The 21,172-nt window shown below is 43.7% G+C and overlaps 2 protein-coding genes across 8 annotated transcripts in view; both read left to right on the top strand.

The window, feature by feature from the left end:
* Nucleotides 1-5,999, top strand: part of RC3H2 (ring finger and CCCH-type domains 2) — a 39,853-nt gene extending 33,854 nt beyond the window's left edge. For 4 of the 5 annotated variants that reach the window (XM_054997451.1, XM_054997450.1, XM_054997453.1 and 1 more), the window contains one exon: nucleotides 477-5,999. In XM_054997451.1, the coding sequence (XP_054853426.1) occupies nucleotides 477-666 (190 nt within the window). In that variant the 3' untranslated portion in view covers nucleotides 667-5,999. The remainder of the gene's footprint in view (nucleotides 1-476) is intronic. The other variant, XM_054997455.1, reaches the window with a different exon arrangement.
* Nucleotides 6,000-8,769: 2,770 nt separating this feature from the next.
* On the top strand, nucleotides 8,770-16,718 carry PDCL (phosducin like). 3 transcript variants are annotated; one of them, XM_054998415.1, is made up of 5 exons: nucleotides 8,796-8,826; nucleotides 10,232-10,416; nucleotides 12,716-12,891; nucleotides 14,355-14,536; nucleotides 15,129-16,718. In XM_054998415.1, exons 3-5 carry the CDS (start codon nucleotides 12,723-12,725, stop codon nucleotides 15,678-15,680), a joined length of 903 nt encoding a protein of 300 aa, XP_054854390.1. In that variant the 5' UTR covers nucleotides 8,796-8,826; nucleotides 10,232-10,416; nucleotides 12,716-12,722; the 3' UTR covers nucleotides 15,681-16,718. The 3 variants fall into 3 exon arrangements, with proteins under 3 accessions (XP_054854391.1, XP_054854390.1, XP_054854393.1); XM_054998418.1 differs by having other exon boundaries at nucleotides 15,141-16,718; XM_054998416.1 differs by lacking the exon at nucleotides 10,232-10,416 and having other exon boundaries at nucleotides 8,770-8,826.
* Nucleotides 16,719-21,172: the final 4,454 nt, after the last annotated feature.

Below are 21,172 nucleotides of genomic sequence, written 5' to 3' on the forward strand. Positions count from 1 at the left end.
ACTATTTTAAATGTTGTAGTTATCTGTACCTCTTAGACCTCCACTGTTTGAACACACTTTTTAAAACAGGTGCCAGAGGAAGGGAGGTAGTCAATTGCTAAATCGCTTTTTCCCGAGGGCAAGCCATCCTCATGGTGACCAGATCTTAGGTAGAGGGAAACGTAGGCACTAGCTGGAGCCTTAGACTAGCAGTACAGAAAAGAAACTGGGAGTGCTGGCCCTCTTGATGGGTAATACCTAAAGTGACCAGTTGGTGGCAGCATACCAAAGGAGACGCAAGAGAAAAACTCCTCCAAGAGTTGTGCCAGCCATGAGAATGGTGCATCACCAGGCAGAGACTTGGGATGGTCACTGAACGTCTAGACACCGTGGAGGTCCAAACAGAGCTCCTGGATCAGCAGAACTGTTCACTAATACAAGCAAATGTAACATTTTTGGGTTTTGTTTCCTTTCTCTTCCTCCCCCTTCCCAACCAGAGAGAAGCAAAAAACAATCCTGCCGGTGACTTCCTGCTTCAGCCAGCCAATAGCCTCCTCCACAGGTTCCTTGCCCATTACGACAACTTCTGGCATGGGCAGCCTTGTTCTCAAAACAGCTCATATTATGGTGGAAGGGAAAAACGACTTTTTAAGGCCGGTTGCAAATGGCAAGTTGGTGAACAGCTGAGAGGTGTTCTGCTTTCAAGCTTGTGGCCATGATATGAAAGCATCTATCCTTGCTTTTTATATATATATATATATAATATATATATTATATAATGTATATTTTTTTTAAGAAAATACTATTGGGGTCATCTGTTTCCTGTGGACTCTTTGATATGTCAAGGCCCTCTCAAAATAGCATTCTGGAAAAGAAAAAAGAATTCACTATTCTGCTACAATCAGGTGTTCACTTTCTGTGAATGGTTGAGAATTTGGACATTGTTTGACTTAAGCTTAAAGCAGCTTTTTAATGAGTTGATAAAAGTCCTAGGTACCAACTGAACCATTCTTGTTTTAGTATGGCTTCCCTAGAGAAATTAATGAGTCACTTTTTAAGCCAGCAGGATCCTCAGGTGATGCACCTTGAGGAGGTAGAACTAACTTATTTTGCCTCGTTTAGTAGGAGAAGAATTTTGCATCTGGCTGCAGCTGCTTGTTTCTCCAGCTGTGGAACCTTTGCATGAAATAGTGTGTGAGAAAAATGGAGAGGGTGGGGTTCTTCTTACCATATGACTTTTACTTCCGGGTTGATACAGGTTTTGTTTGTTTTTGTAGTTTTTTCCCCAGTTTGTGCTCCTGCATTATATGCAGAAGTGCCTCACTTTGCATCTTCATTTCCCTGCAATCCCCCCACCCCACCATCCTTTTCTGCTTGAGGGCTTGATATTACCATGTATCAAGCAACTTGCCTGTGTACAAATTATAGAATGCAAAACCAAGTGCCTGAGTCTTTCTGCTTACGTGCTCGGTCTTTGACTGCTCCAAGTTGTAAGCTGAATTGCTGTGTTCTGTTTTGATAACATGATGTGCTCATTCTGTCGGTGCTGTGCCAAGGAGGTGGTCCCTTGGTACAGTCCCCAGGTGACTTGGCATCCAGAGCCTCACGGATTCCCTGCGAAAACCTTGTATATGTTGTTTTTGCACTGACTTAACAACACAGTATTGCTGTTGCTATACTTGATTAGCAGTTATTTAGATGCACCTGATGTTGTTGGTTATAGTATTACTGAGAACCCTTGGTATTTGGGCTCCTTATTGATTAATCTGACAAGGCCTTGAACTTAATAATATAGCTTTAGCTGAGCTTGTACAGAACAATAAATAAATGTTCTCTGAAGATGTGACTGGGGAGGAAAAAACACTATTTGGTAGAAACTTTCAACGGAAATAATATATCACCACCCTCAGTACTAGCATTTTAGCTATTTTTTCTTGTTTAACAAATGTGGCCACTCTGAAGTTAGAGGGGCAAGAGGACTCTGGCAAAATAATTTCTCCTAGTTTTCCCTCTGCAATTTCTTTTACAAGTTACCTTTTACAAGTTTTACATTTCTCTAACTTTTTTTTCTAAATGTTTATTAATTAACTTCTGTGAAGTTGTTTACTCTGAAAAATGTACTGGAATATTTTAGCCAAGCAGAACTTCTGCCAGGTGTACTGTACACGAGGGCTATTCCTGCTAGCAAATGGCTTTAAAGGAAAAATATAGACTATCATGTTACTGGCAAAACAGAGTTGTTAATATTCCTACTGCAGCTCTGTGTGTGGGATAGTTTTTTGATAACCGTCACCTGTATACTTCATCTGGGGCCTGGGTGGGTGGGTCGGGACTGGCATTTCCCTGAGGGTTGCAAATGTAACTTGGATCAATTTTTTTTAAATCTCTCTCATGACTTCCAGGGTCATTGAAAAAAATTATGTTGTAAATACTAGCTGATAATATTTTTTTCCAGTAATGTTGTGGAGGCTCTTGCCTACTTATTTAATACTAAAGCTATTTGTAAATGACAGCCAAATACCGCCTCTTAAATTCCTTTGATTTGTATAGCAACTTCACCTTGTTGCCCTGCCTCACTCCTGCAGTGACACAAACAAGGCAACTGGAAATAGTTCAGATCTTTTTTCCCCCCTTAAAAGTATCTTTCTCCTTACCTTGTGACTGTTAATAGTAAGAGATTTTGATGTGGAATGTCACACATTCATCTGCTGATACCATGCTCTCAATCTAGCTGCGCCATTCTGTATATATGAATTTATATATCTCGTTTGAAATGCTTCCAGAACAATTTCATTTGCATTCTATGTACCTTCAAAATATATATGTATATGCAAACTGATATCTCTCTTACATGGATATTTAGACAGTGAGATTTTCCATGTTGAAGGATGATGTAATTTTTAAAAAAATGCTATTTTGTTACAAAAATAGAGAAATATAAAGAAGTTTGAGAGATCCTTCTATTTTGCCCTCAGGGAAATCGTCCTCTGTGAACCAGAATGCCACCTCACATCTTCAGCCCAATCTGAGGGTGGATATTACAATACCTAAATAGCTCTTGTGTATCTTAACTTCTTAGTTATAAATATATGTAAATGTTTTTTAAGACCGTAGTTGTGCTCTGCAGGAGGAAGGGATTTTGAGACAATTGTTTACAAACCTTGTTTCTCCAGTGAGACTACATTGGCAGAAAACCCTATTCCTGCCGTTTGTCAGCGTGCGTAAGAATGAGCTCACTTTTCATTTGTTTGTTTGCTTGTCTGGTGGTGGCCGCAAAAGACCCCCATGATACAGTCGCTTTGTAGGAGAAAACAACACAGGGAAAGAGTCTGTTGTGGGCTGTTCTTCAACTTCTGCTACAGAGGATTGTGGGCACAAGACCCCAGTGGCCATTCTCTAAACCATGTGCCATTCTTCTCTTTGAGCCTTAGCAACTGAGCTTTCTGATCTTGCCATGAAACTGTGTTCTTTGGGTCCAGAGGACAGAGCAGTTCTGGCCAAGAGAATGTGACAACTTGCATCTCTTGAGTCTATACTAACCAGTATGCTTGGGTATGGGGCTGAAGCAATGTTGTTGTTTTTTTGAGGCAAGAGACTGGACAGGTGTTTGGTCTTGAACTGGAGAGGTACTTAGGCCTACCCAGAAAACTAGATCAGCTGAGATAAAAGGCCCTTTGTGGGGGTCATCTCAGGAGGCATTTTGTGAGAAAGGTGCAGGAAGAACTCCATATGTTCGAGCCAAAAAAGAAAAGCTAACAGAAAACTTAAAACAGTAGTGCGGATTTCTCCCCCCTCCCACTTCTTTGACTTAGGATTTTTGTAGCTGAGTTTCCAGTGTGAAACATAAAGAGAGTGGTGCTAGTGCATTTGATACCTCATTGTGTGCAAGAATAGCCAAGCACCAGTTTTAAGCTGATGCCCAGCATGACTTTTTAACAGGGGCAACTGGTCTGCATTAACAAGGAAGGAGTGGATCAACGGTGTACATTAGAGCCATGAAGGAAAAGCTCATCTCTGTGGAATCTCCATGCAATCCTTGTGCATAGTTGAACATATTTTGTGTTGCATTCGGTTTATTGTAGGACTTCTGTGCCAGCCCCAGCAGAGGCTGCACAGCAGCAGTGCCTAGCAAATTATCTCTGTTTTTGTCAGGCAAGCCATGCAAGAAAGCAGACATTGCACCATGCATTGTCCTAAATCCTGAATCATTTATCACTGTTGAAAGTATTTGAAAAAGATGGGCATTTGGCTGTTGTGTGTGGTGAAGCACCGAATGTGCTACTCTTGTGTGAGAGCTGGCTTGAGCTGGCAGTGGTCAGAAAGAATGTGCAGATAGAATGCTTCTGTGTATTTATTTTTATTAGAAACTCAGGCCAGTTGTTAGAAATGTTGTGCTTTCCTTCTAAACACAGAAGGAACATGCTCTTGCCTGTGTTCAGGATGGTATTACTGAATGGACGTTCTGTAGAACAGTACAAAAAGAGAGGAGGCACTGACAACATTGGGGTCTTGTACTGAGTGTGGATTCCCCTTCCTTCCCTCCCCCAGTATTTATTACTCTGGCATATTTTGCAAAAGTTTTTTTACAATCTGGGAGCATGCAGAAATTCCCTCATAGAAAAAGTAGCGAGGGGGTACCCACTGACCTGCAGTACACATTTATGTCTTAGCCCCATGTATTTAGGAAGTTCTTTGATCTTTAGAAACCGGATCCTGCAAGCAGGGAATGTGATGTGAGAGACAGACATGGCATGACACAGTGTTTGAATGAGAGGGGCTAACTTTTCCCAATTGGGATACCCAGACAATTCCTTAATCCTGGGGGGTGGGCGGGGCTTATAGTACACAGCTTTGCTGGCAAAGTGGTACGTTTAAGGAATCCTAGTAAGATAAGGGATGGCTAAAGCAGGGAGAGGCAAAATTGCTGGACATCCCATCCCTACAAGGTGCAAAAACAAATTGTTCACACATATGTGCTTTTTTGGTGATGCTTTTAAATGGACACTTTATATATTTGACACAGTTTGAAATAAAATTATTTCTGGCTGCATTTATTCGAGCCAGAAAATAGGGCAAAGTACATTTGCACAGATCCCACTTGTTTATCCAGGGGAGTCCTCAGTCCAAGTCATGGGAATGCATGCATTTTCCTTAGCTGGGCGGACAAAACCATTATACTGTAGTTGTGATACAACACATGTGGCTTTTATTTGTATTACTCCACTCCCACTGTACAGCCACTCCAAAGTAGCGTGGTTAGCTTGCAGTATCTGCTGTCTGCATTTTATACCATATCCTGCATATTCTTTTCCCTGGAAGTTAAAAGGAAAATAAAATCTTTTTTTCTTGTTGCATTGATTAACATTTATAAACTTGCTTAGCCTAGAAAGTTTGGGGAAAGAGGCCTGTTTGTCAATTGTACAACCGGTTGTGAAGCTCAAGTGTGAATATTTTTACGTCTGTATTAGACATTTTCTTTCAAATCTATTGTTCGATTGCAATGTAAATGAAATATAAGATGGTGTACACCCATCATGTATAATAAAGCAGACACCATCGCTACGATGGATTTAATGCTCATTTTTAATGGTGCATTCTCAGCTTCTATTTAAAAATATAATTTAAAAAATCTGTAAAATGAAATGGGGATATATTTGGGGTTGTTGGGGGGATGAATTCTATTCCATTTAGTTCCGTTTTCAGTTTATTAAATTGTATTGTTTTCCCTTTTGTGTTTATAGGAATAGGATTTTCATGGGAAAGCTAGACCGTATGGTCTGTATTGGGGGGAGGGGAGTTGAGAAATGGGGTGGGGGTGGGGCCTTGTGATTAGCCTGAATAGCAGAGTGAATTCTGTATGTGTGTTTGCTGTAGCACTGAAGTGGAGAGAGAATTAGCTTTTGGGCTGGTCACAGACTTCAGGAAATTGTGGTTTTTTTCAGTGTTTGAAAGAGAATTAATAGAAAAAGTTTGCAGTACTTGACATGTATTTGCATGCCGTAAAATAAAAAAATTGTCCACCTTAAGTTGTTTTGCCTTTCTTCTTTATTTATGCTGTACAGAGGGATCTCTTTTATCTAGCAGAGCGGGGGCCATAGTTGTGCACATTTACAGCCTACCCTTCTCCAAGGTTCAGGATGATTAACAACAGGATTTTTAAAAAATATATGCAAGACTGCAATCTAAGATTAATTTAAACTATAAACTAAAAACTATACGGAACAAATTCCAAACTTGTCTAGTTTTAGCTTGTTGCAATTCAAGTAGCAAAGCTTCTCCCAGCATGTATTTGCTGAACTAAGCTCTCACGTTCAAAATCCGGACCTCCTGCAAGGTAAAAAATAGCAAGCACTGCTTGAGAATTGAAGAAAGGGAGGGGGGAATAGGCTTCTAACAACAACTATCCCAGATTTGCCAAGAAGGTGGGGGGTCTGTAGGTGGAGCACTGGGGAGAAGGTCGCTGACAAGACTTGCCTTTGAGGTGACATGTTGGAATGTGCCCTTGTTTCATAGAGAATAGGTTCATCAATAGCAATTAACCCTGATGGCTAAAAGGAACCTGAATGTTCAGTAGGCAGTATACTTCTGAATACCAATTAATGGAGGACAATAATAGAGGATTTGACTTCCATGCCCTGCTTGCAGGATTTTGGGGGGCATCCAGTTCGTCACTGAGGGAAACAGGATGCTGACAACCAGAGAATGTGATTGGAGGGCTAGTACTGTGATGCATACCTGAATCTTAGGTAAGTACATAAAGAGAGCTCTGCTGGATAAGACTGAATTCATCACCCACAGGTGGCCAGCCGGATGCCCTGGCAGGAGTAAGGGCTGTGCCTGTCTGGTCCATGACAGCACTAGAGGTTGCCAGAAGTGACCTTCTACAAAGAAAGGTACTAGGGTTCAAGCCAATGACAGTGATCGAAAAGGGCGCAACTTTAGTATTGCTTACTGGTCAAAATATTCTTTTGTCTGTCCAGAATCTGCTGCCCATCAGGTTCACTTGAAGACCTTGTTAGTTTAGCCATGTTAGTCTAGTAAAAGAGCAAGATTCAGGTCCAGTAGCATCTTAAAAGACCAACTAGTTTTCCAGGGTATGAGCTGTGTCGAGTCAATTCCCATCATCAGATATGAGGAATGGAAAAAGTAAGGAGTCTTTATAATCCAGGCAAAGGGTGGGAGGGGTATTATAGTGTCAGGAAGCTAGCTATAGTACCGGTTGTAATTATCTTGATAAGCCTAGGCGTGAAGTGCAGAAAATTGTTGACAAAAATCCTGTGTTAATCTCATTGCAAAAAAATTGTACCTCACACGCACAAGCACTGTAGATTAGTTCTATTCCACGCTAAATAATGTGAAAAACAAAAAGATGGACAGCATATATTTGTTTACTTATTTTATAGCCTGCCTTTATCTACCAATGGGCACCCAAAGCAGCTTACATCATTTTCTTCTCCATTTCACCCCCCCCCCCGCCCTCAACTCTGTGAGGAAGGTAAGGCCAAGAGTGTGACTGGCCCAAGGTCACCCAGCAACCTTCCATGGCAGAGTGGGGATCCAAACCTGCCCGATCCTTCTCCAACCATTACCGCATGCTCTGTTCTGTATGTCTTTTTGGTGCGTTTTTAAATAATTGTTTTATCAAACTCCTAAGAAGAAAAGAGGTTTGGGTTTTTGCCACAAGGCCTTTTTGGGTCACCATGGCAACCACTGGTAATTTTCTGCAGTTACAAATGGTCCTCTTAATGGATTTTGATTTGTTTCATTATCCTCCTGTATCTGTACCTCAAGATAGTTTCAGGTGGGTAGCTGTGTTGGTCTACAGTCGAGCAAGCTCCGGGTCCAGTAGCACCTTTAAGACCAAGAGAAGGTCATAATTTATGTGTAACAATGTTCCAGCCCCTTGAGGGGCTCCTTCCTGAATGATTTATAGCATGTCTTTTTCTGCTACAACTCCTCAGATTGAGAAACTCCTGGACGTTTGGAGGCGGGACCTGCAGGGTATAATGCCATAGAATCAACCCTCCAAAACGTCCATTTTCTCCAAGAGAACTGATCTCTATAGTATGGAGGTGATACGTCCAGGAGATCGCCAGGTGGTTGTAACAATCTCCTTTAAAAAGTATTCATTCCATGCATCTGAAGAAATTACTACTACTACTACTGTTGCAAAAATAGCTCTTCTAGACAGATATAGTGCCCCGCCCGTGAACAGGGTCTGTTGTTATCCTCACAATTCATCTGAGGAGCTGGAGCTAGAGAAGCGGCTTACCAAAGGCCACTTATTGAGCTCATTGCAGTAGCGGGATTCGAACCACCAGACTGGTGAATCACAGGTCTTATTCAAGAAAACTTACGCTGGAATACATTTTCTTAATCTTTAAGGTACCACTGGGCTTCCCTTTAGAATTATTCCCCAAATACAAGACCACGCTGGGCTAGACAGTTTAATGTTTCGAGCATGCGCAGATGGCATCTTTGCTCAGCCCAAATTCTCGAAGTAACCTATGGAATAAACAGCTCAAAAGGTATTAGCTGTGACCCGTGCAAGATTTATGCGGCGTGCGCTTCTAAAGGTTAGATTAACTTGATAAAAATTATATATAAAAAATAAATAAGACAAAGTAGTGCAAAGTGGAGCTGGAGCGATTTTTTTTTTTTTGCATTTTGTTCCTTTCTGGAAGCGAACGCTAGTCGAACTTAAACCGGAAGTGACGCTTATTCAAAACTTACCCCTATTTTCCTACCTCTATGATCTGGGCGCGCCTCTTCGGTTCGGTTTTCCCGGCATGCTTTACGCTTCCGTCTTTGCCTAGCAGGGAGGAAGAAAGAGGGCGACGCGGGCGGGTGAGTGAGAGAGTAGTTGGGGGGGGGAGGGGTAATTCGCGGGCTCAGGTTAATGGGGAGGGCGCGATGACGGGTTTTAAAGGAGTGGGGGGGGGTCCCCATGTTGCATGAAGGGCTCTAGTTAAACCCCTATTTCGAGTAACCCCAGAGAGTTAGCTGTCCGGGTGTGCTGCGGTAAAAATAAACAGGCATTTAAAAAGACTCTTCCAGCATAAACCTATAAAATCTGCTGCTAGAATAAACTTTTGTTAGGTGGCGCAGAGTTGTTTATTTTGAGGTAGTGCTGCCTGAGAGAAAGTCTGGTGGCTGTGTGCTGGAGGGGGTAGAGGGAGAGCAGGGAAGGGCTGTTGCTTCATAAGGAGTATTGGGGGGGGGCGGTCATCATCAGGTGCAGGGGAAGGAGGATGTCTTGCTTGGTTCTTTTCAGCTGTGCTTCATGACAGGTAGCGGTGGATGGAAACTTTGGCTGTGCCAGAGGGAAAACGGGGGCAGGGGGGAGGTTACTGGGTACAGTGATTAGGGAGAGAGAGATAGTCTGGCTAGTTCTCCATAGCTTCATGCTTGGGATTAGGGTAGGTCTTTGCCCCCTAGAGAAGATTCCGAGGAGGCAAGATCATCTCAGGTCTTAGGGAAACTTCGGTCCTCCCCTACAACAAAGAATTCACCTTAGACAAATGCCTAGCTGGGTTTTTATGGAACTTTTGGGGATTGTTGTCACATAGGGAGAAGGTGGTATGAAGCAGTTCTTAGCTGCAGGTAGCTAAGCCAGGGCTGGGCCTTTACAGTAACCTGGTGCATCCAAAAAAGCAGCTGAAGTTTTTCTTCCACGCTTTCTTAATTTTGTGGACAGTGAAAATTTCACTGGTGAACACTTCTGCCAGGCAGGCAGTGTTAAAAGCCCAGGACAGCACAGTCATTAAGAAAGACAGACAACCTCAAGGATGGTGAAGGGAAATGGCTAGCTTGCATATTCCACCCTGTACTTAGTATTGCATCTTCCAGTTTTGCAGTCATAGAATGATAACTTTGGAATGTGATTCCTTCAGGGGTCATTCTCCTGAGGTTGAGGTTGTATGGGACATAAAATGGGAACATGTGGAAAGAGCAGGGAGAAGACAGGCATAGCCCAAAGCAGCAGCTGGTCAGCTTGATTGGAAATGTATTTTTAATAACATGCCTCTGACCTCATTTTATGAAATCCTGCTCTTGACCTTCATAATTCACAGTCAGAGCTCAATGCCTATCATGTCTGGAACAGCAGGAACAAGTACATCCTCTTGAAAGCTTTGGAATATTTATTGCTGCTCTTGCTTTGGCTGTGAAGGGAGTGGGGGAGGAGTAAAAAAAAAAGGTTATCCCTAATTCTATTTTCTTTTCATGGTATAATTTACACAACGCTGTTAAGGTACATGTGTCGTCAGTTGGTTGGGAATATCAGAAGACAAAGCGTGGATCAACAGGGCAGCTGTCCAGGGTTCTGGCATGCTGATCACAGTGGGAAGGGGTGACCTGGCTACCAAATATTCAACAGCGAGTGAACTTCCTAGGCAGGTTTGCATAGAAGCAAGAATTGGAAACCACCACTAGCAAGTAAGGCTTAAGCTGAGGATTGTTGTAGTAATGACTAGTTGCCGCCCGCCCCCCCTTCTTGTTGGCCTTATGGGGTCCTGATGCTACTACAACTGTAGCAGACGGAATTGGATGCTTTCAGGTAGGGTGCTGCTAAACTGTGCCATCATCTAGTCTGGGCTTCAGCATAATGTTACGTGTCACTGTTTGGCACCATGAGGGTTAAGCAGCTGCCGCAGTCTCTTCAAGGTGTCTTTCCCACATCTTTCTGCTTAACTCCACAGCCATTCAGTTTCATCCACCTTTTCATCCACGTCATCTGGCTGACATCTGAGCTGCTCACTAATCTTGCAGAATCCGATTTCCAGTGGCACAATGCCCAGGCTGATGGCAGGCAACTGTCATCTCTTTCTTTGTGTGCATAACCACGTGCGACTCTTATCTCTAGGGCTCTGGGTGACTTCTGAAAAAATCTTATTTATTTACTTACTTGATTTATATCTCCACTTCCTTGCTGAGACTCAAGGTGGATTACAAAACATTTTTAAAAATTCAGTCAGCGCACAACTTCTAATAAATAATGGGAAAGGATTGCAGAATTCAATAGCAAAGCAAACAAAAAACCATCTGAGGCATGACAAAATGCAGAAAGTGGATAACAAAGGTGGAAGGCAATGCAATGTTTACAATTGTACTCTGAAAAAATAAGATGGGAAAATAGCTCCCGTATCCTTTGATGTTCTGCCTTTTCCCTTTCCTCCAGAGTAGCCCAAAATAACAGCTGTTTGCTGAATCTGTCTCTCTGGCCGCTTGGGCAGTGGAGAATCAGTAGGGTCAAACAAAGTGGGCAGTAGAGAATTGGTAGGGTCAAACAAAGGAGCACAAGCTCCGCTGCAGATGATGGTTCTCTCTCCTAGTTGGTGGACTTTGTGCTGAACTAGAAGAAGGGGCCTTGTTTTCTCTGCAGCACTTGCTGCAGTGGAATGGTGAGGATTTTGCTTGCCTTTAACATTAATGTGGTTTCCCCATAGGGCTTGTTCATGCATGCTCACCTATTGCTTGGCATCTTGATCAAATATGTAAACTTGCTCCATTATACTGAGTACTGCATTTGAGCTGATGCACAAGAGTTCTGTCTGCAGACCGGTCTATGCTCAACTCATTCCTGCTTGTAAATGTATCTGTCTGACTAGGACATTTTTATCCCATCCTCCTGGGAGCTCAGGGTGGCAATCATGGTTCAGCCTTTCTCATTTTAGTCTCACAACCAACCTGTGAGGTAGGCTAGGTAGAGGGAGAATGACTGGCTTGAGATCATCCAGCAAAGTTTGTAGCAGAATGGTATCCAGGACTTCCAGACCCTACTCTAACCCTGACCCACCCTCGCCTGACATTGCCAGCCCTTGAAAGATGAACATGCATGTGTGAATCATCCTTTCACACTTGGGGAGTCCTCTATTTAAGGCAGAAGAATTGCCTTGATGGATGAAAACAACGTTTTCTCTAGTCCAGCATCCTGTTCCAAACCTCAGCCAGCCAGATTCATCTGGACCCTCCCAAGCAGGGAAGTTAACCACCTCTCCCACTGTCTGTCTCACTGGTATTTAGAGGGTGGTTTGCTGCCTCTAAACATGATAGTTCCAACTAGCTGTCTTCTTTAATATTTGTTAATGAATCCCATCTTTACAGAGCTTCTGCTTGCAAATCTGTGTTGGAGAGGGGATCTGGTTCAGGATAAAGGGGAGGATTAGCATTTGGTGCTAATGCCATGGTGCTGCCATGGTGCCCGTGCTCATCTTGACCTCCATGCCATGGGATTAAACTGGCTTTCTTGAAAGAGTGGGTATTGAGATGGCATGTTCAGTTCTTGAGGGAATTCTCTATAGAGATAGAAAATCTGTCCAACCAAAGCTTGGAATGACACACAACTCTTTACCAGGCAAAATGGGAAAGTAATCCACCTATATAAATGTTGCTGATTGATGCAGTTATTCAGCAGAAGATCAAGAAGGATATAACAATCAAGCTGATCATTGTAAAGTCTAAACTCTTTTTTCCCCCTAAAATGATCCCATACACCATTTACCTTTCTGCATCCAATGGAAAAAGTGGACAGGCACAGACTTCCCATTAAAAGATTTTGGCTATGTCCACTGCAAACCTTAGAGGTTCACTGCCTCTTCTTGCAGCTTGTAATGTTTATATGGAATTTCTGTCCTTCCTGAATATCTCGCTGATCTATGAAACAAGGGCCTGTTTCTGAAAGCCCCTAAATCAAGCTGCTGTTGTACAGATCCTTGCCTGCTGTTCTGTTCTGCAGCTCCACAATGACGACTTTGGATGACAAGCTGCTGGGTGAGAAACTCCAGTACTACTACAGTAGCAGTGAGGATGAAGATAGCGAGAAGGAAGAGCAAGATGAGGAGCAGCGCTCCCTCTCTGGCACTGTGCCTGCAGAAGTGGAGCTGAGCAATGACGGCAGTGCTGTGAACACAGGTGTGTGCCCCATCAAGCACAGTCCCTTTCTGAACTTGGAGGCTGCCCAGTGAAATCAAGAAATTTGATTTGTAACAGAAGCCCTTCTCGGACGTTACTAGCTGGTATATCAGGAGCTAAGCAACTCTGCATAGCAGGTGCACGTGCTAACTGAGATGTTCCTGATGTGTGCAGTTGTCTTGTTGTCTGAATAGGGCAATGCATGCATTTTGCATGTGCATGCAGCTTTGGTATGCACAAATTGACCACTAGATTTTTCAGGGTCCTAGGTTCATATGTACCAAAGGTGTATGCGCATGCGAAATACCTGTGTTCCCATGTTCAGACAGCATGATGCTGGTGCATATCAGGAGCATCGCAGGTAGTGCACATTCCTGATATGCACAGGTCCCAGGGTCCCAGTATGCATACATGTAATGCCTAAAAAGGGCCAGTCATACAGACTGTCCTTGGAAACGTGGAGTATAATTTGTTTGTATGCAGTAAACTGAAATTCTTCCATATTTAAATTGTTTATAATAGTTGTGTAAAATTCATCTTGCTTCTTGTAACCTTTATCCTTTTCTTTAATTTTTTTAAATTATTTATTAATGCAAAAACCTTTTAAAAAATAAAACAAACAAGGGAGGGGGAAAAGAAAGGAAGGAAAGAAACAATACTGGCTACAAAACTACTACTAACAAATCTATTCACAGATATTTATAAAAGATTTTCAAACATCGAAATATAAGTCCATGTACAGTTGCCTTCTGTATGGTATACGTTCAGATGTTGATAAGTTTGTAAAGTCTTCACTCCAGTGATTTACAGGAGATGGGCTTTTGTCTTTCCAGTGTTGAAGTAGAAGTCTTTTAGGAACTGTAAGGGCACAGAAGGTCTATTTCTGTTGACCAACTGTTAAGATTCCAAGTAGTTTTACAATGCATTAAAATCCTCAAAAATAATTGAGTTTTCTAACACAAAATTAATATGACTAATAACTTCTCCCCAAAGGGCCGAATGACTAAACATGTCCAAAGTATATGCTTAACAGATGCATTTTGTGAATGCATTTTGTGCCAACAGTTAGACACTGTGCTTAAACCTTTGGTAAAAAGACACTGTGGTGTCCAGTATACCCTAAACATAATTTCTTGCTGTATAAGTTGCAGCTTAAGATCCATAGTAGCAACAGGTATATGGCTTAAGGCCTTTAGCAACCCTTATCCTGAACTGGAGCACATGAGCTACTTAATCTCTTGGTCCATCTTCTCTGATTGGCAACAGCATTCTAAGGCTTGCTGCAGGGAGAAGTCTCTTCCAGTGCCAGCTGCCTGAGCCTGCATCCATACATCACAAGGGCTGTGCCTCTGAGCCATAGCCTTCCCTCTTGTGGATTCCTTGCGGTCCCAAGTGACAACTGAGGTCTGTAGTTAAACTGACTCTTTTGACCTCCACCTCTGTGATTTCTTGTCTTCCTGCAGGTCCTAAAGGCGTCATCAATGACTGGAGACGGTACAAGCAGCTGGAGACAGAGCAGCATGAGGAGCAATGCCGGGAAATGGAACGGCTCATCAAGAAGCTTTCCATGACTTGCAGGTCACACCTGGATGAGGAAGAAGACAAGCAAAAGCAGAAAGACCTGCAGGAGAAGCTGAATGGGAAGGTGAGAGTGGGAACCGCTGTGTTGGTTATGCCACATCCTTGGAGTGACAGCAATACTATTTTCCAGCTGGGATGTTTGAGGCAGAGAGCCTACACATGGGCATTACCTGCTCTCTGTCTAGTGTTCCCTTTTGATGATATTTAAGGTTTGTATGGAAAATTTGTTTTAGGCTTCCATGACAATTTTCCCCCTCCCACATCTGCCAGATTGTTCCTGTGTGCTGATAGTTTCAACTACAGATGACATACATTGGTTTTTATGCTGTTTAATGTTCTGACTTGCACCTCCATCCACCCCAAGCATCCTAGGAATGATTTTTATACTTGCTCTTTTTGCATGGTTCAAAGTTTTAGACGCCTCTGTCTGGTGGGTGTGCATTTGTGCCTTTTTTGTCCTGACTTTTGCACCCACCAGCTCCCATGATGAATCTGTATACAGTTGCCCCCTCCCCCCCACCCAAACAAGAGTGTTTTGGAAGGGTCTCAACAGCTTTACACAAATATGGCTGTAAGATCCACCCCCTTTTTTTGCAGCCTGCCTGTTAAAAGGTGTTTGATATCTCTCCACTCCCACCCCCCATCATTTATCCTAGCTTACTCTGCAGGAGTACAGCATGTTGGATGGGAGTGCTGATGATGAGGAGTTCCTGCAGCAATATCGCAAGCAGCGGATGGAGGAGATGAGGCAGCAAGTGCAAAGTGGGCAGCAGTTCAAGCAGGTGTTCGAGATCCACAGTGGAGAGGCCTTCCTGGACACCATCGACAAGGGGCACAAGAATACACTGGTGATGATCCACATCTATGAGGATGATGTCCCTGGGGCTGAGGCTCTCAACGGCTGCATGATCTGCTTGGCTGCCGAGTACCCCGCAGTTAAGTTCTGCCGAGTGAGAAGCTCCCTGATTGGTGCTAGCACTCACTTCACCAACAATGCATTGCCAACCCTTCTGGTCTACAAGGGAGGGGAACTGATTGGCAATTTTGTGCGCATCACTGACCAGCTGGGTGAAGACTTCTTTGCGGTGGACTTGGAAGCATTCCTGCAAGAATGTGGCCTGCTACCGGAGAAGGACTTGGTGCTCCTCACATCCATCTGCCAGGCGTCCTCTTGCTACAGTGAGGACAGTGACTTAGAAATAGACTGAAGCCAAGCAGGGACTGGGGGGGACCTGCATCAGGATTGCAAGCACCCAAGTGTGTTCCATTCCTAGGTAGTTCACAGAGGGTGGATAATTTATTTCCTACCACCCTATCCCTAACTGGCAGCCACCCGAGCCCCCAATCCTGTCCAACAGAACTGCACATTAGCCACATTGGGACATCATGGCAAACCTTCTCTCATATGTGGAGCATGATTGAAGTGTTCCTGCTTAGAGAAACCTTGAATCAAGCTCCAATTTGCCAGCATTAATTTCCACCCCACAAACCAGAAAGTTAATGCCAACATAAAATTCTAGTTTACATGGCGGAAACAACTCCAATTAGCCCAGGGGCCTGCATTTGCTTGTCACCGAAACTGGAGCTTGATTCAAGGCTTCCCAAACCAGGAGACTTTCAGCTGTGCTTTGCAGGAGCACAGCAAAAAGCTGTGTCCATGCCGGTTTGTCATGCTGTCTGAATGTCATGCCCTTCTTCCCATGCCCTCCTTTTTCTTTGGGCCTATGTCTGCAGTTTCTTGTATTTATTGGTGTCTGAGCTCTGACTGCCACATGTCTTGACTGTCTCATGTGTGTAGAATCATAAGGGATTGAATCAGCTAGGGGCTGAGTACCAGCAGCTCCCAGGAGCCTGGGGCGTACGAGCCCTTAGGTGCTGAATGATCAGGGAACAGACCACCAGACAGCTTAATAAATGGTGACTTCTGAGGCTTAGGTAATTGTTAAAATGATTGTTGTAGCTCTGTTCAGCCGATTGCTTGTTAAGGACTCTATTTATATCAGGGTTCCGATCACTACTTGCGTTCTCTAAACCCTTACAAGCTGTGTAAAACGTCACCCATGAAGAATGTGTCTCTGCCATGGATTTATCATTGCAGATTAACTGTGCTGTTTCTTGCTGATGCATTCTGTACTGCACCCTTTTTACATTCCCCTTACTGTGCAAACTGACTATTTTGCTGAACACTTTTGCTACCTGTAAAAAAATTCCTAACATTTTCTTAAATTAATGCAATAAAAAACAAAGTAAGCATTTTATCTAGTAATTTCTTGGTGGTGGGAATAGCTCAGTGGCAGACAATACATCATCTGTACAGGAATTCCCAGGTTCAATCTCATTAGAACAGCAAGTGATGTGGGGGACCCCTCCTTCCCCAAGATTCTGGGGAGGTTGCTGTCAGTCCAAGGGAATAGCAGTCTGTGAGATGGGCCAGTGGCCTGACTTAGTATGAGGCAGCTCCGTGTGTTCATATATGTGCGACGTCAGGGCCTTCTGGAGGGGTGGGGATGGAGAGAGAATAAAAGCTTGTCTTGGATGTTTAGCCAGCGAGCTCTGCAGTTGTACCAAAAACTGACCATAAGTGAGAAGCCCAAGATGGTGGAGGCCCTTGTCTAGAAATACCATGACTGTGCTCAGCACCCAAACCCAACCCATTGATGCTGGAGGTATAAAAGTACCCTCCCCACACAATGAGAGATATAATTGTTTTTAATTTCTTGTCCGTAACAAATATCCAATTTATAAGCATCTTCAGGAAAGTACGTGGTCAATGGAGATGGGGAGCTGCACTGGAAGACAGCAGCTCTTGAGATTGCTCAGCCTTGGCTCTGAGTTAGCCACGGTGCCCAGTTGGACCAAAGTGGATGGGCCCCAGGGTACCAGCACAAAGCCCTGTCTTCAAGCCAACCAATTTGCCTTGAGAAGACTCACTTCATTGTGGAGAAAATGTCTTGGCAAAACAGTATATAGCTTCAGAATAGTTTAGGGGCACTAGATGTTGTTCTCATCTTTTTCGTTCCCATCTTTCTAATGGTTACAGCAGCTGTTTGTGTTTGGCATTGGAAAGATTCAGCAAAATTGGGGGAAGGGAGAGAGAAAAAGAACTTGTTAATCTAGTAATCAGTGTTGTTTATTTCACCCTTGTATAAAATAAAAAGGGAGGTGGGGAGTTTTTACCATCCATCCACATTGGCTGCTTCTGTTGCTTGGCAACAAGCATCGGTTGGGTAGCAGTTCAGTCTACCACCGGGCTGCCTGAATCCATTTGGTTGTTAGCTCCAGACACAATGGCACTCATTCTGCCAGAGGGTGGGCAAGATACTAGAATAGCTTTAAAAAACCAGACTATGCAAAAAGATCCTATTCCATGGCTCAATGCCATGAAAGGCACTGGAAGATCGAAACAACCTCACATTACCCTCTGGGTCTGAAATCTAGTTTGAAATCTAGTTGGTCTTTAAGGTGCTATTGGACCTGGATCTTTCTCTTCAATTGCAGACCAGCGCAGCCACCCACCTGAAACAGGTCTGAAAAGTTAATCTTCTGGCCTCATCCTTAGTAGGGGAGAAGCAGGTTGCTTGAGCATCTTTGGAGCAGTTTTCTCCTGTTTGGCGCATCCTTGGACTCAGCCTGCAGCAAACCTAAGCTATCATGGCCCCAAGGAAGGGGAAGGGGCCAGCCTTCTGCTTTGCAGGCCTGGTCTTCTCTCGGCCTTGTGCAGGGGAAGAGTCCCCAATCAGCAATCTTGGTGTCCCTTTTGGAGGGACATCTCAGAAGGTAAGCTATGAAGTCAGAACCTGCTTGGGTCTTTCAGGGGAGGTAAGAACATTCAGTAGTTAGATCCAGCCCCTATTGATGAGATTCTGGTGCTGAGCAGGAAAAAAAATAGCAGCCATTATAGAAAAGGCATCAGATGTCTACCCTGATTAGAAGGCAGTGCAGTTTTGCTGCTCTTGTGGGCTCAGGAGGAAGAAGTACTATAGTCGGAGAGTGTTCACTTTGGGTGGAGGAAACATGAGTTCAAATCCCCATCCTGCCACAAAGCTCCCTGGACAGCCTAGCGTAAGCCCCCCCCCCTATCCATCTCAACTTGGATTACCCTGCAGGGGTTGTTGGGAGACTCTCAACCTGCTCTGACCTCTTTGAGAACCGCTAGAATGCAAGTGTAAGAGATGACCTTCCATGTTGTCTTGTTCCAATGCAGTAATCTGGTGCCTGGGGAAAGCATAAATCCTTACAGAAAATGACAAAATACCTGGATTGCCCCAGTAATCCTGGGGATGGTGGCAGTTTGCTCAATCAACTTTTGTAAGGGAGCCCAGGATTGCGGGAAGGGCACATTTGTAACCCACTGCTGCCTCCTTCCTTGTGGAGCAAGATCACATGTCAGAGGCTGATTAGATGTCTCTTCATGTTCCTAGGATATTTCAAACCGCAGAGGGAAGAGATGGGAGTCACTTAAATTCTCCTTTCATAAATGCTCTCCACACTGGAGAGCAGTGTGGTGTGGTGGCTAGTGTCATATTAGGATTTAGGAGGCCCAGGTTTGAATCCCCTCTCTGCCATGGAAGCTTGCTGGAAGACCTTAGGCCAATCACACTCTCTCACCCTAACCTACTCCATAGGGTTGTTTTGGAGATAAAATGGAGTAGAGGGGAATTACATAAGCTGCTTTGAGTCCCCACTGGGGAAGTAGGCGGGGTATAAATGTAGTAAGTAAGTAAATAATGGGTGTGGTTCTACTAGGCAACAAGAGGGGAGTATCAACCCGTAGCACTCCCTGCTCGGTTTTCCACACTGATGCAAATCTGCGGCTTCAGCCAGGGCTGGTCAAGACCAGATGCGTATTGTGATCATGTGTCTGAAAGTTTTGCATCATCAGTTCTAACATTTGGCAAGCTGTGGGTACAATGAAGGCAGTTGGAGATCTGTACCCCTAAAGAGGTGGTGGGGGGCGGGTTAGTGAATCCAGCTCCCATAAGGAATCAGCTTTATGGGATTGTGTTAGTTACAGGCATGGACCATGTCATATTTGAAACATGCTCTTCAGTCACACAAAATGTTGTGTCACAATGTGACACAAACCTCTGAATACCCAGTGCTAAGTGGCAGCACCAGGTGAAGGCCTTGCCCTCTGTGCCCTGTTTGTTGGCCCTGCATGGCAACTGGGTGGCCACTGGGTGAAACGGGATGCTGGACTAGAGGGACCACCGGCCTGATCCAGCAGGGCTCCTCTTGTGTTCTTTTATTTTGTAAAGAGTTTATAATTGTAAAAAGGACCCTGAATCTTACCCCCAGTAAACTGCCCATGCAAAATGTCATGGTTAAAGCTTTCTTCCATGTGGATAAGTCAAAGAATGCAGAAATCCTATTTTCAAGTGTAGGATGGGAGCACTGTAGAGGATTTTGATAAATGTTTGCATGTTATCTGCAAAAAAATAACACCGAGACAATCCGAAATTTAACAGAACAGCAACAGAGGGGGTGATGTATAATGTTGCTTCACACTGACCCATATGTTCCAGTTGTCCCTGGAGTTCTCATTCTTCCACTCCCTTCATGGGGGTGGAGGGAATTAGGCAGTTCCATTGCATTGTCTATTGTACATATTCTGCTGCTTTTATTGCAGATTTCTAATTTTGTAATCCACTTTTATTGCTTTGTTTATTGTATATGAGGAGCCCTGATTAATCTAGTCCACCGTTCTGTTTTGCTCAGCTGTCTCCAGAGAGCCAACAAATGGGGAATCGAGGCCAACGCCTTCCTCTGATGCTGCCTCCTTGCACTGGTGTGCAGAGGTTTGCTGCAGGTTCTCTTTACTTACCATAACTAGTAGCCACGGATGGATTTTTTCCTACATCTAATCCTCCCTTTTAAGCTATCTATGCTAGTGGCCATCAACTACTTCCAGGGGCAGTGAATTTCACAATTTAATTACTTGTTGAGTAAAGAAGTATTTCCTTTTGTATGTTCTGAACCTGTTTCTCAACAATGTCATTGAGTGCCCCCAAAGTTCTACTGTTCTGGGAGAGTTTGAAAAAGTTCTTTATCCACTTTCTCTACTGCACACGTAATTTCATAAACCTGTGTCATGTCCCCTCTAACTCATCTTTTTTCTAGACCGAAAAGCCCCAGGCTCCTCAGCTTTTCCTCATTGAAATAGTATTCCAGCCCCTTAATCATCTTGGTTGTCCTCTTCCATACTTTTCCAGCTCTGCAGTGTCCTTTTTGAGATATGGCAACTAGAACTATACACCGTATCACAAATGAGGCGGCACCATGGATCTACACAGGGGCATTACAATAGTAACCATTTTATTTTCAGTCCCTTTGCTTTATTTCAAACCCTTTCAGTCCCTCCCCTGCACGAGATTTGCCCTTTTCACCACCATATGTATTATTCTGTTTTATTGCATTGCTTTTTTCTTTTGTTTTGGTTTTAAACTTTGTAACCCTCCTTATGTCTCAGTGAGTAAGTAAAAAGGTTTTCATAGTACTCTTTTAACCTAAAGATACCAAATCACACAAGCTATTCCAGAATAAGTATACACAGGCAGGCAGTGAATATTCAACAGTGTGTAAAAGTAGAAGGGGTTTAGCTTGCAAAGGTATCCTGCCTGGTAAAGCAGTTTTCCAAACACTTCCTTAGTTCCATCTATGAAATGATGGGTGGTCTGCAAGACTGTAACCAGCACCGCAT

Source organism: Eublepharis macularius, chromosome 14 (genome assembly GCF_028583425.1).
Source record: "Eublepharis macularius isolate TG4126 chromosome 14, MPM_Emac_v1.0, whole genome shotgun sequence".
NCBI lineage: Eukaryota > Metazoa > Chordata > Lepidosauria > Squamata > Eublepharidae > Eublepharis > Eublepharis macularius.

What these genes read in the sequence shown, in the direction of transcription:
- PDCL (XM_054998416.1), top strand. Translation starts at nt 12,723, where the DNA reads ATGACGACTTTGGATGACAAGCTGCTGGGTGAGAAACTCCAGTACTAC. An exon ending in CGGCAGTGCTGTGAACACAG is followed by an intron (nt 12,892 to 14,354) that starts GTGTGTGCCCCA and finishes GTCTTCCTGCAG; the next exon opens with GTCCTAAAGGCGTCATCAAT. An exon ending in AGGAGAAGCTGAATGGGAAG is followed by an intron (nt 14,537 to 15,128) that starts GTGAGAGTGGGA and finishes CATTTATCCTAG; the next exon opens with CTTACTCTGCAGGAGTACAG.